This window comes from Lactuca virosa, chromosome 3, assembly GCF_052849685.1.
Source record: "Lactuca virosa cultivar CGN04683 chromosome 3, Lactuca_virosa_CGN04683_v6, whole genome shotgun sequence".
In the NCBI taxonomy this organism is placed as follows: domain Eukaryota; kingdom Viridiplantae; phylum Streptophyta; class Magnoliopsida; order Asterales; family Asteraceae; genus Lactuca; species Lactuca virosa.
In genome coordinates this window covers 424,788,034-424,805,302 of record NC_136428.1, presented here as the reverse complement: position 1 = coordinate 424,805,302, position 17,269 = coordinate 424,788,034, and the positions used below count along the sequence as shown (strand labels likewise).

General features: G+C 37.6%; 1 protein-coding gene and 3 non-coding genes across 4 annotated transcripts; all 4 read left to right on the top strand.

The window, feature by feature from the left end:
• Window positions 1-2,408: 2,408 nt before the first annotated feature.
• TRNAV-AAC (transfer RNA valine (anticodon AAC)) lies at window positions 2,409-2,482 on the top strand. The gene has a single exon. It is a non-coding gene; the product is annotated as a tRNA-Val (tRNA).
• A 72-nt stretch (window positions 2,483-2,554) lies between these two features.
• On the top strand, window positions 2,555-2,628 carry TRNAV-AAC (transfer RNA valine (anticodon AAC)). Its single transcript has one exon. It is a non-coding gene; the product is annotated as a tRNA-Val (tRNA).
• Window positions 2,629-2,735: 107 nt separating this feature from the next.
• Window positions 2,736-2,809, top strand: TRNAV-AAC (transfer RNA valine (anticodon AAC)). Its single transcript has one exon. It is a non-coding gene; the product is annotated as a tRNA-Val (tRNA).
• Window positions 2,810-2,913: 104 nt separating this feature from the next.
• Window positions 2,914-6,401, top strand: RHB1A (RING-H2 finger B1A). The gene is made up of 5 exons (XM_079082077.1): window positions 2,914-3,165; window positions 3,830-3,943; window positions 4,525-4,906; window positions 5,550-5,659; window positions 5,956-6,401. The coding sequence occupies exons 2-5, from the start codon at window positions 3,881-3,883 to the stop codon at window positions 5,977-5,979; spliced, it is 579 nt and encodes a 192-aa protein (XP_078938203.1). The 5' UTR covers window positions 2,914-3,165; window positions 3,830-3,880; the 3' UTR covers window positions 5,980-6,401.
• The last annotated feature ends 10,868 nt before the right edge of the window (window positions 6,402-17,269 follow it).

Here is a 17,269-nt window from a genome sequence, read left to right as displayed (position 1 = left end):
CACATAAACATAACACGTATTTCATAGAGAATAAATCATATCTATGAGATTAGAAGATAACATCGATACACTCACATAACACATATACTTAGTACGTTAAATTGATACTTGTATAAAATCGTGCATTTAAAAGAGATTATGTACCCCCTTCAAATCAACACCAATATATAAACACATAACACGTATTTCATAGTAAATACTTCGTATTTATGTATTAGAAGAAAGTGACTACACACTCACTTGATCAGAAGATGATCGGATAGCACTACGGCTTGTAGAAGTAGTATTCTTCGGTGAAACCGGGATCACTTCACACACCGGGCTTCTCGCGGGCAGAGCTTCGGCTCGGAAACTCTTTTCTTCTCGGGATCTTCGGGCTTCGGGACTTGCTTCGGGTCTCGGGATGAACACCGGGGCTTCGGGGGTTAAAATAGGGCTTAGAGAGAGTATCGGGAGTGGGAGAGAAGAGATGGAGCAACCATAATCGGCTGACCCTTGATTTCTATTTATAGGTTGAGATTTCAGGGTTCACGTCATGGGGCTTGATCGGCATTGCATGCGTCATCACAAGTGGGGTCTGACAGAGTCCAGGTGACGTTTTTCTGAGTTCACGTCGTGAACACAGTGTTCATGTCGTGAGTTCTGACACAGGATCAGATTTTGTGCCCCGAACTTCAGAAATTGATATCTTTCGCATACGAGCTCCGTTTTCGACGTTCTTTATATGCACGCGTAGGTGAGATTATGCTCTACAACTCTCGTTTAGACTCCGTCGGCTAATTTTGACTTTATTTTTATTATATTTTTATTATATTATTTTTAGTAGGCCGGGACAGGAAAACTCCGTTAAAATTCATAACTTCTTCATCCGACGTCCGTTTTCGTCTGTATTTTTACCGTTGGACTACTATCGACGAGATCTTCGATTCTCGTTTAGATTGTTTCGGCTATAAACCGCTCGATCTCAAATCGAGTATTCGGGCTGCATACCGCTAAGTCGAAACTTCGGAAAATCATAACTTCCTCATACGAAGTCAGATTTGGGCGTTCTTTTTATGCACGCTCTCGGTTTAACGAACTCTACAACTTCCGTTTAGATCACTAAGGCTAGATATCGCTATATCTTAAATTCATATTTTACGTCATTCAACGTCGTGCCAGTTCTGTCGCGAAACTTCGACAAGTCATAACTTCTTCGTTATAACTCGGATTTCGACGTTCTTTATATCTCCGGAATCCTTGTTTCAACCACTACAACTTTATGTAAAGATATCGGGTTTATCTTACACTTTAATTTTGACGCTTATTTTATTCTTAATTCAATTAAGCCACACAACTAAGCATAAAACACATAATACTCAAATATTTCATCATTAATACTTCAAAAGAGTTACAAAGGTTAACCTAGACTTATTACATCAACAATAATGCCTAGCCTGGAAACGCGGGCGTTACACTAAGGGAGTCTGGAGTCGTATAATTGATTCTATAAATTATTTTCATGGCACGAGGGATCCTTCTTAGTTCAGTTATGACGAGACAAGTTGGCGATGGATCTACCATTTTTTTTTTGGAAAGATTCTTGGTTGGGGGAGGATTCTTTGCTCACTAGATTCCATGGACTTTGTATTCTCAAAAATAATAGGGATTGTTTGGTGAAATATAGATGGAATGGTAGGATGTGGAGCTGGAACTGGTGACATCAGATCACGTGAGGGACTGAGTTGAGACTGTTTCGGGAGCTTAAGGAGTTTCTCAATTCAGTCCAGATTACAGACCAAACTGATAGTTGGAATTGAAACTTGGGAATAATCTGATTTTTATAGTCAATGAAACACGTAAGTATATTGATGATGTCACTTTGCCACATTCTAATATTTCTACTCGTTGGAACATGTGTATCTCCAGAAAAACTTATTACTTTTTGTTGGAGACTTCAGTTTGGATAGACTTCCAATTTTCTCAAACTTGGCTCATAGAGGTGTTGACTTGAACTCGTCTTTATGTCTAAGTTGTATGCAATTTCTGGAAACAAACAATCATACGTTTAGTGGGCCGATTTGAACATTCCTTTGTTTTCAACTGTGGAAGACATTTTTGGATGGGTGGATACATGAAATATTCAAGCTTGTAAAAGGCTTGTTTTGGATTCTATCATTATGGCGTTATTATCGGTGATCTAGAGATATCGTAATAATATCATTTTTGATGATAAAAAAAATACCAGTACGTGTTGTTTGGTATGATTCAAAGTTGGTTGTTTCAATGGATCATGTATAGAAATAATAACATAATTCTTAGTTGGATTTCTTGATTAAATGAAAAGGACCCAGTGAGGTTTGCAGCCATAATATATTAATATACAAGTCTCAGTTAATATTAACGTCCAGTTTAAAAACACATACATCGGTTTCGTGGTGTAGTTGGTTATCACGTTAGTCTAACACACTGAAGGTCTCCGGTTTGAACCTGGGCGAAGCCATTTGTTTTTCTCCTTTACTTTTTTTTCGGTTCCTTTTTACTTATTTAATTTTCTTGGGATAACATAGTCAACGGTTTCGTGGTGTAGTTGGTTATCACGTCAGTCTAACACACTGAAGGTCTCCGGTTCGAACCCGGGCGAAGCCATTTACCTGATCAATTTTTCCGGTTCACACCCGGTTAGTCATTTCTTTGTTTTTTATTTTTTCCGTGTTCTTTTAAGTTATTTAGATTTTGTGGGTATCATATTCATCGGTTTCGTGGTGTAGTTGGTTATCACGTCAGTCTAACACACTGAAGGTCTCCGGTTCGAACCCGGGCGAAGCCATTTTTTCCTTTTATTTTTTTGGCGGCTTGATTGAAAAGCAGCCAGCAAGGGGGACCCACCATTTTCACTTTCAGAGTTGTACTGTATAACACAGTGAACGACAGTGCCAACATTCGCCCTGAAGAATGGCTATCAAATTCCCTCTTTTTGACTCGATGTTTGTCTTTCTCTAACCCTTTTTTCCACCGAAAATTTCCCTCTTTTTATTTATTCCTTTTTATTAAAATTAAACACTTCAAAACCAATAGTGGGATTTCGTTAACAAAAACCCTTTGCTTTACCCTTCTCATCGCTTCACTACCCTCTTCATCGCCGTTTTCATCAAGTGATACATAAAAGGCAAGGACTTTTGTTAGGTAATCATGATTTCTGTTTATAGAAGTTTAAAATCTTACTGAAATTTGAGCTGGGTATGTTTTGTTTAAGGATTTTGATTATCTAAACTTGATGGGTAATTCTCGTATGGTGAAGGTTATAAGTTTTTTTTATTAGTATTATTCAGGTTTCGAATGCTTATGAGCTGAGTTATTGACTGAATTTTGAATTAGTATGTTTGATTTTGGGAAATTTGTTCTTCTAGTGTTCTTTGATGACTTTTCCTGATGAGATTTTATAATTTTAGTTAGAAATGTTTGTAGGTTTGAGATTAATTGTTCATGTAAAAATGATCTATGTGTATTCATATGCCAAATGTTTATGAGGTTTAAAACTTTGATTTTTAACTAATGGTTGTGTCCTTGTGTGTTAAATTCTCAGAAATTTTGTTCCTTTTAGATCGATCTCATTGGTGTCTATGTGTTTATGTATGTAATTCAAGGTGTTTTCTGATGAAATATAGCGACTTTTATGTAAAATCTTTATGTGTGTTTTCTTGTATGTTTCGATTATCTATTGGATGTGTTTCTTTAAAATGATTATTCCCACTGCAAGATTTAGAATCCGATAATTATGTGTTTAGGGTTAGGGGTAGTTAAGTAAGTTTATATGTATTGCAATAATAAGTTTCTTTACCCATTGTAGGTTTGGAAAATAGCAGGAAAGATTATATTAATTTATAAAAGAAAACCAAAAATGGGAGGTTGCTGTTCTTCATCTCGGAAATTCCAATTCCAAGGAACCCCTGTCTATTACTACGTATGGATGTTTTCTCTTTTCTTTATACTTCAAAAAGGCACAAATGTCACCATTTTATCTGATTTAGTCACTGAATATTTTACTTTTAGGGATTTAGCCACTAAAAGAGTAGTTAAGTGGCTAAATCCATAAATAACCACATCGTGTTTTTCTATATCTGAAAATGGTTTTTAAAATGGTAAAAAAACGGAGTCATGGTTTAATCACTGTTCCATTCCACAACTAGTTTGGTTGCCAAACTAACGGAATTGAGTTCCGGGAGATTGCATAAAAAATCCACGTTTGACGATTTTACCATTCGAGATGAGGAATTCAATTCCATTATTTCTTTTTTCTTTTATATATATATATATATATATATATATATATATATATATATATATATATATATATATATATATATATTGAAATAAATAAAAACTAAAAAAGATTAATTACAAGTGAAAGTTTTAAAATTATTCAATAGTTATTATTGATTTCCTTTTTGCAATTCCTTTGAAAAATTACATTCCTTTCAAAATCATTTTGCGAATCAAATGTTAAATTCTACTAAAAGACCATTCTTTTTACTCCAATTGTAGTGTCCACCACCTTTAGAGCAAAGTGAAACGTCATCACCCCACAATGGTCCATTTCCTGGGAGACTACATATCGATGTAAATCTTGACATGTCAATTCCGGACACTTATCGATCTCCGCCAACACCGATTCCATTCGATGTGGTCTTAGGAATTCCACAATCAACAAACACCGGCCTTGACGACCAAGCCTTTTGTGATCTTGCTTATCAGAAACCGATTCCGATTCCGATTCCGGTGAATGTTAAGGAATTAGACCGTGAAGCCGAGGGTGACACCCCTTTTGTCGGGTCCACAAAGAATATTGATGTTGGATTTCAAATATCGAAAGGTCTTGATGGTTCGAAAGTAGAAGAGGAGGATGTTTGTCCCACTTGTTTTGAAGGTATATTGACTTTGACTTTTTAGGTCAAACTAGTATTCACTCTGTTCCATATTACTAAAATCCATTTTTAATCCGGAAATTTCAAGACTGAATCCCACAGCCTTCAACCTTGGGGTGGCCTGCTGTTAAAAAAGTTGAAAAAAATATGTATATCGTTTTTTTTCATCTCAAAAATGGAGCTTGCTGATTTTCAAAGTCAAAGAGTAATAGGTTTGACTCTTGAAAGCCAAAATGGTTTTCAATTTTGGGACAAAGGTTGTGTTTTTAGGGTTAAATTCAAGAAACAACGATGTAGTTCTCTTGATTTGTTTATTATAGCATCCTACTATTGATTACTCCTATTACAATGTTAGACTTTGAAAAATCTACTGAATTATAGCAATGTCATCCAAATACAAAAAAATTTTGGAAAAAAATCGAAGATTAATGTTCTAATTATAAAGAAATATGAAGTATAATACTATAATTGAGTAGATTTTTCAAAGTATATTGTCTTGATAAGAAAAAAAATCATATGTATAGGTATAGAAAGAAATAAAATCAGGATGCTATAATACACAAATAGATGAAAGTATATTGCTATTTCTTAAAATTTTAAAGTTGATCATCGGTGAATTTGATCTCAAACATTGATGATATGCAGAGTATGATGAAGAGAATCCAAGAATTATAACGAAATGTAACCATCAATTTCACCTTTCGTGCATTCTCGAGTGGATGGAAAGAAATCATACTTGCCCATTTTGCAGTCAGGTATTGTCACTTTTAAAATTAGAATCAGATAATCATTTTATTAAAAAAAATTATATAAACCCACATATGTTAAACACATTCATTTTTTTTTTCAATGTAAACCATGAAAGCATTATAGCTATTTCAACTTTTAGCATAATTAATCATATAAATTTATACATAAACTACATCGCTTTGAGTATTTCAGTTCGGTTCACGACTTCATGTTTCTTGAATATTTTTTATTCAGACAACACTTTATCTAGAAAAAACCAACACTAACCGACTAATAATAAAATGTGACTTTCTTATATCAGGAAATGGACTTTGAAGTTCTATAGAAGCACTCGTTAAAAAAGAAATGTTCAAAGCAATTCTCCTTCACCATTGAAGGTTGCTAGATTGGTCATGAAGATTTGTGTACTTAGGTTATCATAGTTGTTTCTACCATTTGGTAGAGATTAAATAAGCGTTTAGTTTTATCCTCATACAACTGAAGAGGCTAAAACTGAACGCTTACTTAATCTGTATCAATATTTATGGATTGGCTATGTAAATTAGTCGCTGCGTGTTATTGGCTTATGTATGTAAATGATGTGCACAAGTTAAGTTGTAGTAATGTGATCCTTCATAACTACAATTTTTATTGCACGATGTATGAATTACTATAAGCAAGATTTTGGTCAACTACTTATTTGACTTGTAATGACCTTTGAAAAAGAACTTGGTAACGAAAAAATATATATAAAAAATTGATCTTGAACGAAGTTTGTATTGGTGTGTAAAATTTGGTTAAAGCTTAGTAGAACAAGGGACCATTTTAGAAAGAGCATTTTCATTGTACATTGAAAATGAAAGAAAAATAATACAGATGGACTAAAACTGCATGGCGCAAGTTTTGAAGTGGCAGTTTTACAATGAACAAAAACTTCTTTTGACATGACTAAATATAAATCAATAAAAATAACTCTTATTTTATTCTGTATACGAACAATTTATAACCTTATACGTTAATATTATAAAAAAAATCTTATTTTTTATATTCTTTCTATTTATACCTGAACTTTTTTGATTATTCTTAAAAAACCCCATATTTTCTTTTAAAATTTTCATTATCTCCATTTTAAGAAGTTTACCGGTAATCTTCTTGTAATTGATAATTTGGAGACTTCGTGCTTTTTAATTTGAAAACTAAAGGTTCTATGTTTGCTAATTTGGATAAAATTATATAACAAATGGTTTCGTGTAAGCTAACTTGGAGACTAAAGGTTTCGCATATGCTAACTTGGATGCAATCGTATCACAAATGATTTTGCATATGCTATTTTGAAGATTGAATGTTCTACTTCTATGTTTGCTAACCAAAGGTTTTGTGTCTGCCAACTTGAAAATAAAAAAGAATATAATGTCTAAGGAATTTGTTGACTCTGTTGTTATTATGTGGCTATTGATCGGAAAATCGAATCTCAAAAAATCTAATGAGGTTATTACAGATTAAATCATATGAAAGCTGAATTTTGATTTCCAAACATATATGGACTTCGAGGGATATCTTTATGTTGATTTTGAAAACAATCTATAATATCTTGTCATTCTAGATCATTGTTCTTCACCAACAACAATCTTTTAGCATCCTGCAAATCAGCTGTGATATGTATTTTGTCAACAAGAATTAGACACAACAGTTTCTCTCTTTGTTCCGAAAATAATCTAATGTTTACCTTAAGTTTTAATATTGAAACCACCGAGAACGCCATAAACAAGAACATGTGGATTATAAATAATGTTAATGAATTATCATGTGATATAAATATGAGATTTACTATTAAGTTTTTGACGAGTCGCCCTTCTAGCAGTTTATTTTATCGTTAATCTCACAAAGGTTTTGGGTACCTAGGTGTTGTAGGCAGGAAAAAAACCTAAATTTAATACATTAATTAAGTAAAAATATCATGTTTAATCTATAATAACTCGAGCACATGTGGTCATGGGCGGAGCCACATGAGAGTCAGGGTAGCCCATGCCCACCCTCAAATTCTCAAAAATAATTTTTCTTATATATATATATATATATATATATATATATATATATATATATATATATATATATATATATATATTCTAATTAATTTATAAGGAAAACTCATTTGTCTCACGAAATCAGCTAAGAACACAGCTAACTGTCACGCAGACGATGCAACGACCCACATATTCAATCAAACAGGGACCCCCTTGAGTCTAACCTCAAAATTGGTCCAAAAGTCAAACCACATCAACAAGGTTAAAGTCAACGCTCAACTCCTCCATCAGTTGACCCTCACGTCGTGACCAACCCATGGTCACGTCGTAAGAAACGAGCTCAACCTGGTCCCAACTCAGTCACGATTCCACAATCTCAGCACGACTTAATCTCGATCCAACCCGTCGTCACGTCCTAACATATTGGTCACCACATCGACAGAGAACAGTCCAAAATAATCGGGGGAAACCCTAGTCCTCACGTCGTGACAGTAAGGGTGTCACATCGTGAAAACTATACATTCCAACTTAATGGATTAAGCCATTTTCCATCGATTCCACAAGCTCTAATTCTCAGATCTGATTCGCCCTAAAGTCTTAATGGATAAAGTTTCCAACTTTATCCGTTGAGACATCACTCTAAGATCTCAGCCCAAAGTCCTTAATGATAACTTTAACGCATGGAATAACCCATTAAGCACTTAATCCATGAAGTCTTCAATCTAAATTTTCCAGAAAGACTTTAAGGACCCTAATAATCCCTAAAAATTCAAACTTCATGGACATGCATGCTCGATGCATTTCCTTTCCCAAATCTAGGTCAAAAGATGCAAAATGACTTAAGATCCTAGCAAAGTCCTTAAGCCACCACCAAAACCTAGATCTATAAGATATGATGCTCAATGGGACTTAAAGGAACCATAAAGTTGCAAACTTTATCTCTTCAAACCATACTAACCACATTAGAGGGACCAAATCATGACATAAAACCTAGATCTAAAGAGGAAAGCATAAAAAGATGGAAACTTGAGGATTTACCAAGAGTCCAGAAGATGCACACAAATGAGGGGTAAGATTGCTTGGGGAAACAAGGCACAACTTCTTCTCCTTCCTTCAAAACCACCAAAACTTGCAAGAATGAGCTCAAAAGCCTCAAGAGAGATAGGGTTTGGCCAAAGGGTCGTTTCGAGGTGATGGAGGCTGAGGGTGAGGGAAAACCTAGTCCTCACTTTCTTTAAATAGGGTCCAAGTCCAAAATAAGGGTTTTACATCTGGTGAGGTGTCACATCGTGACCCATAAAGTGTCACGTCTTGACACTCAAAAGTTCCCCCCGATGAACGCGGCCATGTCACTACATGACGGTGCATCCATTACGCCGTGAACTACACAAAAACCCCAAAATTGATTTACATTTACATACCTCAAGATCAGGATGTTACACAAGATCACGACAAGCACGAAGTCGTATACTAATGCACACGCATGCAAGATGATGTAATAGGATATTACTAATGTAATGGAAATACTAGCAACAATGAAGGTTTCCGAACTCAATATTATTATTTCCTATTTTTCTAGGATAATTAACCTTGTCGCGCTCCATTTGATCTTCCTATAATGATCCTTCCGATCATCTCATGAAGCATATGGGTAAAACAAACAAAAGACACTTGCATCCGTATTTATGTACTAGCTACGATGGTTGCAACTTCCCTGGCTTCTTGAATGGAAATCAATAGGTTTGAACCTATCTACTAATGGTGGTGCTTGAACCTTCACTTGTTCTTTTATCCACCGATGGACCTTTAGTCGTAACTCTCGAAACACAAGTTGACTTTTATCGAAAACTATTGCTCCTTTCTAAATTGGGTCATAATCTCAACCCATGATGTAACACTCTGTTCCGAATTGACTCCTAGTCTGAGGTTGTGGCTCGAAGGCCGGTCATTGTAAGGATTATGGCTCTTGGAAAGGTAAGATCTAGGCCCATTTGGGTGCGGGTGATGTATTAGAGGTGATCCGGGTGTTCGGTTCGTGTTCTGGAAGCCTAGGGGTATTTCGGTAAGTGGCAGTTTGGGCTTTTGTGGAAAATGGATTTTTGTTCGGAAGGTCTTAAGAAAGGTTTGATTTGTTAGAAGTGTAGGGCTTCTCGTCACCTTTCCGTGGATATAAGGATCGTCGGAATCGGGCTTATAACGAAGAAGTTATGGCCTTCGGGAATTTCGTGGTTTTCAGGCTTAGCCGAGTACACGGGGCGTACACAAAGTGTACGCGGGGCGTACTAGCGAAGAAGGTAGTACGCTGGGCGTACTGACCAGGAGGGTCGTGAATGTTCCCCGGAGTACGCGGGGCGTACCATATGTACGTTGGGCGTACTCCATTCAGATCAGAACCCTATTTTAGGGTCTTGGACCCTATTTAAACTCCTTATCTCATAACCTAACCCTAATATCTTCAGCCTCCACCCCTCTAAACCCTAGAAATTGTCATATATCATCCATGGTGGCATTTTGAGCTTATGGAGTCCATTTTTGGGGTGTTTGATCCATTTTCAAGAAGATGGAGTTTGATGCAAAGATGGGAATCAAGGAGGAGCTTATGGATCTAGCTTTTAGGACTCATTCTCAGCTTGATGAAGGTATAAATCTTTGAACTTGATCATTCATCTCTTAGATCTACCATTTTGGGGTTTTGGTTCCTTTTTGGTCCCAAGGATGAAGTTTTATGGTTCAAATCCGATTCTTAAGCTTAGGGTTGCCACCCTTGGTGCTAACTGAGTCCCTAAGGCAGAAAGTTGCTATCTTGGAGGTCTTAATGGGTTCATGCAAGAGTTATGGTCACTTTTATGGAAGTATAATGCCATTTTTGGAGTTTAGGTTTGTTTGGGGCATGCAAAGTCACCAAGTCAGTGACTTTATGGGTTTAGAAGTTATGTATAGCTCAGATCTGTGTTTTGGACTTGTTGGATTAACTATTAAGCACTTAATGGATGTTGTGCATGAGCTGTTTGTACGATGGGCGTACTATGTAGTACGCTGCGCGTACATCCCATTTGCCCAGTACGTTAAGCGTACAGAAGAGGTACGCTGGGCGTACGCTCTCAGGAGGATTTGGGCCTTAGTGGACTTCGGACCTTTGGGCCCTAATGGTTTTGGGACTGGATTTGCTGATTATTAGGCCTGAATGTATCTTTGGGCCGATATGGGAATGGTTGGGCCAATTTGGCCTCGTGGCCCAATATAGATATGGACTTCACATTTGTGGGCCTCAGTTTGGGCCAATTCTTGGATTAGGTTGTTGTGGGCCTTCGTGGGCCAATTGGGGTCAGGATTATGGACTAAGGAGAATATTGGGCTTTAGTATAAGGTCCATTAAAAAGATCCGGGCCCAATTTGGAAAATTGGGCCATTGATGGTTTTATGGACATTATAGTGATGGGCTTTTGTTTTGGGTTTAGGCCTTAGTTTTGGATCATATTGGGCCAGGGGTAAAATGGTAATTTTACCCCATGCATGGATTAAGGATTATGGTATGGGACCCAATTGCTAATTGGGTATATTGATTGGTAGTGACAGCTCGGGAAGTTGGCGGGGCAACAACTAAGGATTTTATGCGGGAAGCTTCTGCAGTGCGAGGTGAGTCCTCTCACCATACCAATGGGTCTAAGGCACCAAGGCCAGCCCATTTTATGTTATGTGGTACACTAGCTATAGTAGAGATATGTGGTATGATAGTTAGCTTTATGCTAAGTGGTATGCTAGTGATTATATGATATGTGTTATGCTAGTTGTGTTTGTGATACTTGCATGGAAGACCTTGGGGGGAGCCCGTGGCATTGGAAGTAAGACCATGTGGGGTAGCCCATGACATTCCTAGGTAAAGACCATGTAGGGTAGCCCATGTCATTGGATGTAAGACCATGTGGGGTAGCCCATGGCATTCCTAGGTAAAGACCATGTGGGGTAGGCTATGGCATTGGATGTAAGACCATGTGGGGTAGCCCATGGCATTCCTAGGTAAATACCATGTGGGGGTAGCCCATGGCATTAGATGTAAGACCATGTGGGGTAGCCCATGGTATTCCTAGGTAAATACCATGTGGGGTAGCCCATGGCATCCTTACAGGTTTATGTATGCATGGCTTATGTGATATATGTAGCTTTATAGCTAATACGGTATGTGTTATGTGGATTGTGTGTGGGGTATGCTCTGGGGGACTCACTAAGCTTCGTGCTTACGGTTTACAGTTTTGGTTTCAGGTATCATCGTTTTGGAATGAAGAGCTCGGATTGATCGCAGTGCACACACCTATGATTTCTACAATGAATGATTTTGGGATGAACTCTGATAAATGTTTTACTTAATGATGATTTGAAATGTTTGAAATAAATGGTATCAATGTTTTAGCTATATTAAAAATGAAACTTTTACCCTTGATTTTTGGGTCGTTACACATGATAAGTTCTTTACTTTGGCTACAGTAACAGACTGAATGGCCACATTCTAGTGACATTGCATTGCATAACACAACATATATATAACAAACTAATTATTGTGTCTACAAAATGACATTAACACGGACGACACCTTCCGTCTTGTGTTAAAACCTGATATTTCCTCTTTTGGTCAAGGAAGAATGACCTACAACCATATCGTAGTAGGTAGCATCTCTAGCTACTAGTTGCTCAGTGCTAACGAAGGCTACAATACTTTTGTCGATTACTTCGATCACCTTTATCTCACATCTATCGACTAAAATCGGTTATTACACGGGACATGGTTCTCTGAACCAATTAACTCACTTTGTAGACTTATATTAATCGGACCCGATCCTTTATGACCACTTGGGTCTGAATCAAAATGTAATACCCGTGTTTCTAGGCTAGGCATTAATATTGACATGATAGTCTAGGTTAACCTTTGTGACTCATTTTGGAGAAATGAAAAGGAATTATGTGAAAATTATGTGTTTTATGCTTAATTATTATGATTTAATTAATTAAGATTAAAAATGAGCCTCGAAAATAAATATTATATAAAGCCGATATTTATTGAGAAAGTTGTAGTAGTCGTGACAAGGATTACAGATATATAAAGAATGCCGAAATCCGAGTTATAACGAAGAAGTTATGACCTGTCGAAGTTTCGCGACAAACAGGCACGGTGCCGAATGTCGTAAAAAGTGAGTTTTTGATAAAGTACTTTTTAGCCTTAGTGATCTAAACGAAACTCGTAGTATTCGCTAAAACGAGAAGTTCGATAAAAAGAACGCCCAAATCTGACTTCGTATGAGGAAGTTATGATTTTTCGAAGTTTCAGCTTAGCAGTAGACAACTAAAAACTCGAATTTTAGATCGAGTGATTTTTAGCCGACATAACCTAAATGAGAATTGAAGGTCTCGTCATTAGTAGCACAACGGTAAAAAGTCTGACGAAAACGGACTTCGGATGAAGAAGTTACGAATTTTTAACGGATTTCCTGTCCCGATCTGTTAAAAATAATAATATAAAAATAAATTCAAAATTTTCCGACGAAGTCTAAACGAAAGTTGTAGAGCATAATTTTCTCTACACGTGCATATAAAGAACGTCCAAAACGGAGCTTGTATGAGAAAGTTATGGATTTTACAAGATTTGACACAATTTTCGAGAAAAATCGCATGAATAGTGATTGCCACGTCACCCTCGCTCGGAGCGGGCCACGTGTCCGAAGCTGCTGCATGGCACGTCCGAGAAGCGACGCGTGTTGCATAGGTATCCAAAGAAGCCACGTGATCCTCGCATGTAACCCACGTGATCCGACTCGCGTATAGGCTTCTGATTCGACCGAGGAGGAGGCCCAATCCGAAGCGAGCATCTGTCCGAACCGAGGCTGCTGACCAATCCGAAGCTCGCAACTGGTCCGAGCCTCGCACCTCCTTAGCCTCCGAACCTCGCAGACTGCGAAGCGTGTCTGCTTCTCACTGCTTCGGGTCCGAACCTCGGGCCTATATATAGAAGGCTTGCGAGATCTTCCGGGTACTTTTGGAAAATTAGCAATTTTGGCCCCTTTTTCAATATTTTTGCTATTTTCACATCCCCCAAAGCCCCCGGTATCGATTATAACCCCTGGAATACGCCACGAAGTGCCCGTGAAGCCCGAAAAATTTATCTTTTCGGTTTCGAAGCCCGACCCTCGCAGAGCCCGGTTTCTCAATAAAACTCCCGGTTTTATTAGAAACGATCGTTTTAGGAAACGAATTGCTGCCCGATTTTCATTAAATCAAGTGAGTGTATAGTCACTTTCATCTTACACATAGATATGAAGTATTTTATATAAAATACGTGATATGTGTATATATGTTGTTTGTTTATTTGAGATGGATGTTGAATGAATGTTTTATACATGTTTAAAATGATTTAAAATGTATATATATTTTATCTTCAAATATGTTGGGTAAAACATGGGTATATAAAGTATGAGGGATAAAAGTACAGTATAGATGTACGTTGGTAGCTATGAATTTAGTAGAGTATAGATGTACGTTGGTAGCTATGTATTTAGTACGTTGGCAGCTATGAGACGTAGTGCCTATTGGATAAACCCTGGCGACGATGTGACTTCGTGCCTATTAGATAAACCCTGGCGACTATGAGACGTAGTGCCTATTGTATAAACCCTGGAGACGATGTGACTTCGTGCCTATTAGATAAACCCTGGCGACTATGAGACGTAGTGCCTATTGTATAAACCCTGGCGACGATGTGACTTCGTGCCTATTAGATAAACCCTGGCGACTATGAGACGTAGTGCCTATTGTATAAACCCTGGCGACTATGATACGTAGTGCCTATTGTATAAACCCTGGCGACTATGAGACGTAGTGCCTATTGTATAAACCTTAGCGACTATGAGACGTAGTGCCTATTGTATAAACCCTGGCGACTATGTGACGTAGTGCCTGTTGTATGAACCTTGGGCAGCGATGGACTTCATGCCTATTCCTTAGGATGAATCCTTAGGAATGAGTGAGATTTGATTCTTAGGGTAAATCCTTAAGAAATAAATAAGATAATGGGGATTGGGTAATTGGGTTGATTGTTTGATGTTTAAGCATAATAAATTATTTATTGTGGGTTGAAAACCCTATATGCTCACCAGGCTCCCAAGCCTGACCCACTCAGTTTGTTTGTATCACAGGTATCGATACGAAGTTACTTTACACTGAGAGATTAAAAGAGATGTAGATCACTAGTGTACGTGAGTGTAAGTTCTGTTTATGCTTATGTGTCTGTATTGACGATGACATCCCAATGGTTTAAGTGAATAAAATACATTTCTTCAGAAATGATTTGATAATATAATTATCATGTTTTTATGGGAACAAATTCCGCAACATCTTTTAAAAGGATTACTCTGATTTTATTTTAAAAAGCATAAACGAAATTGGTCTTTTCTGGCCGAGAAATTAGGGGATGTCACAGTTGGTATCAGAGCATTAGTTTAAGCGAACTAAGAAATTGTAGGATTTCTAGACTTAAACTTAGAATGCTAAGTGATTATTGTGAGACGAGTGTCTACCATATTTTAGACACGAGCACTAGTTTATTTTAGGAAAGATGCCTAAAATGTTTTTATGTGCTAATGCTATATGTTTGCCATATATGCCATTATTTGTTCGGATCTATGGTCTGTTGCTGACCGGATCTGGAAACCTTATGTGTGTAGGATTCTAAGCGTACGATTACGATATTAGAACTAACATGTAAACGTTTCGGAGTGATAAGGGAATTTAAATACATATCGAGGGTAAAGACCTAAATTTTCCTTATTCGGTATATAGATTGTAATGGTAAGAACTCGTAGTGGAGTTGCAAATGCAAACGGAAACAGGGATCAACAGCCTCAACCTCAAGTAGTTGAGCAAGTACCTGTTGTAGGAGCTGCACCTGAGCCAATGACGATGGTTGGGGTACAAGCAATGATGCAGATGATGTTAGATCGCCAAATGGAGGAGACCAGGCGATTACTACAACAGAATAGGGAAGAAACTACGATACCTGTTGAACAACCCGTATTTAATGAAGGGCAATCAGTAGGAGGGAACTACAGTGGGACTCTTGGTCAAGCCAACCCACCGATAGTTAGACAAAACAACCAGGATGAAGGAGTTGATGGACGCGGGTGCAAATACAAAGATTTCATGGCATCTAAACCACCGTGTCTATCTGGGAGTCTGACACCGGTGGAAGTCATGAATTGGATCTCCGAAATGGAGACGATGTTTGAAAGCTGTGAGTGCAGCAACAAACAAAAGACTGCACTTGCAATTCCTCTGTTGAAATCTGGTGTGTTGAGCTGGTGGAAGTTACTAGCTGATTCGATGCCCAAGAAGGAAGCTAGCAAGATTTCGTGGGAAGAGTTCGTGGTGCAACTGAAAATGCAATACTGCTCTGAGCAGGACCTTCTGGAAATCAACAATGAGTTCCAGAATCTGAAGAAGGGAAGATTGAGCGTCATCGAGTACGCTACTAGTTTTACAGAAAAGATGAAGCTTATTCCCTATCTAATTCCAACTGAACTCTTCAAGGTCAACAAGTTTGCCCACGGTTTACCAGAGGACTTTGGTCTGATAGTCAAACAAGCAGCCACTCTGAAAGCCGCCATCTTTGCTGCTAAGAATGTCGAGACTCAGATAAGAGAGAAATGTTTGGAGAGAGCTGAAGTTGGAGAGAAAAGGAAGCATGAGGGATCTTCGAAGATCATCAAAGAAAGCAAATTCTCAAAATCTAGAGGAAGAGATGAAGCTAAGTGGTGTGAGAAGTGTAAAAAGAAACACTTCGGGAAGTGTAGCGAGGAGATGACTTGCTACAAATGTGGGAAGACAGGGCATTACGCCAACAAATGCGCATCTAACAAAAAGGTGTGCTACGAATGTAACGAAGAAGGGCATATTTCTAGAGACTGCCCAAAGAAAAACACACCGCCAAAACCAAAGGCATTCCAAATGATCCTTAATGAAGCAGATGGAAATATAAGAGATCAGGAGTAAGGACCTTATATTTCCAAAACTAAGACATAAAGTAGTAATGCAGTTAATAACTCGTGGTGTAGCCTATTAGAGGCGTAGTATAGGGTAAACTCGAACCTCTGTGTAATTATTTTAAGAAATAATATAAACCCTGGTTTTGTCATCTGATGAATTGAATGACTATGTGAAATTCTTATATGGTGACTTGGAGAACTGCGAGACAATACTTGGGACGAGTATGAGTAGGTGTGAATGGTAGTAGAGGCATATACTACCGGAAGCACATGACTCGTACTTGGATCAAGGAAAGTCACAAGGTTACCAAGAAGCTAGAAATTGATTCCGTTATTGTTCGAGTACTTCATTACCTTCGTTTCAGTAATGACTAAGAAGATGATTGTTATTCCAACCCTAGAGGTCATATCAAATTGAGTCCGACTACGATGAGTTTGTTACGTGTTCAGAGAACCAAGTTCGATGTAGTAGTTGACTTAAGCCGAATTGAAGTAAAGGATGTTAGCAGCTCAAGAACGTTAAAAGAGCTATGCTGACAAGAAAAGATAACTGATATCATTCGAAGTTGGAGATTCGGCTTTACTT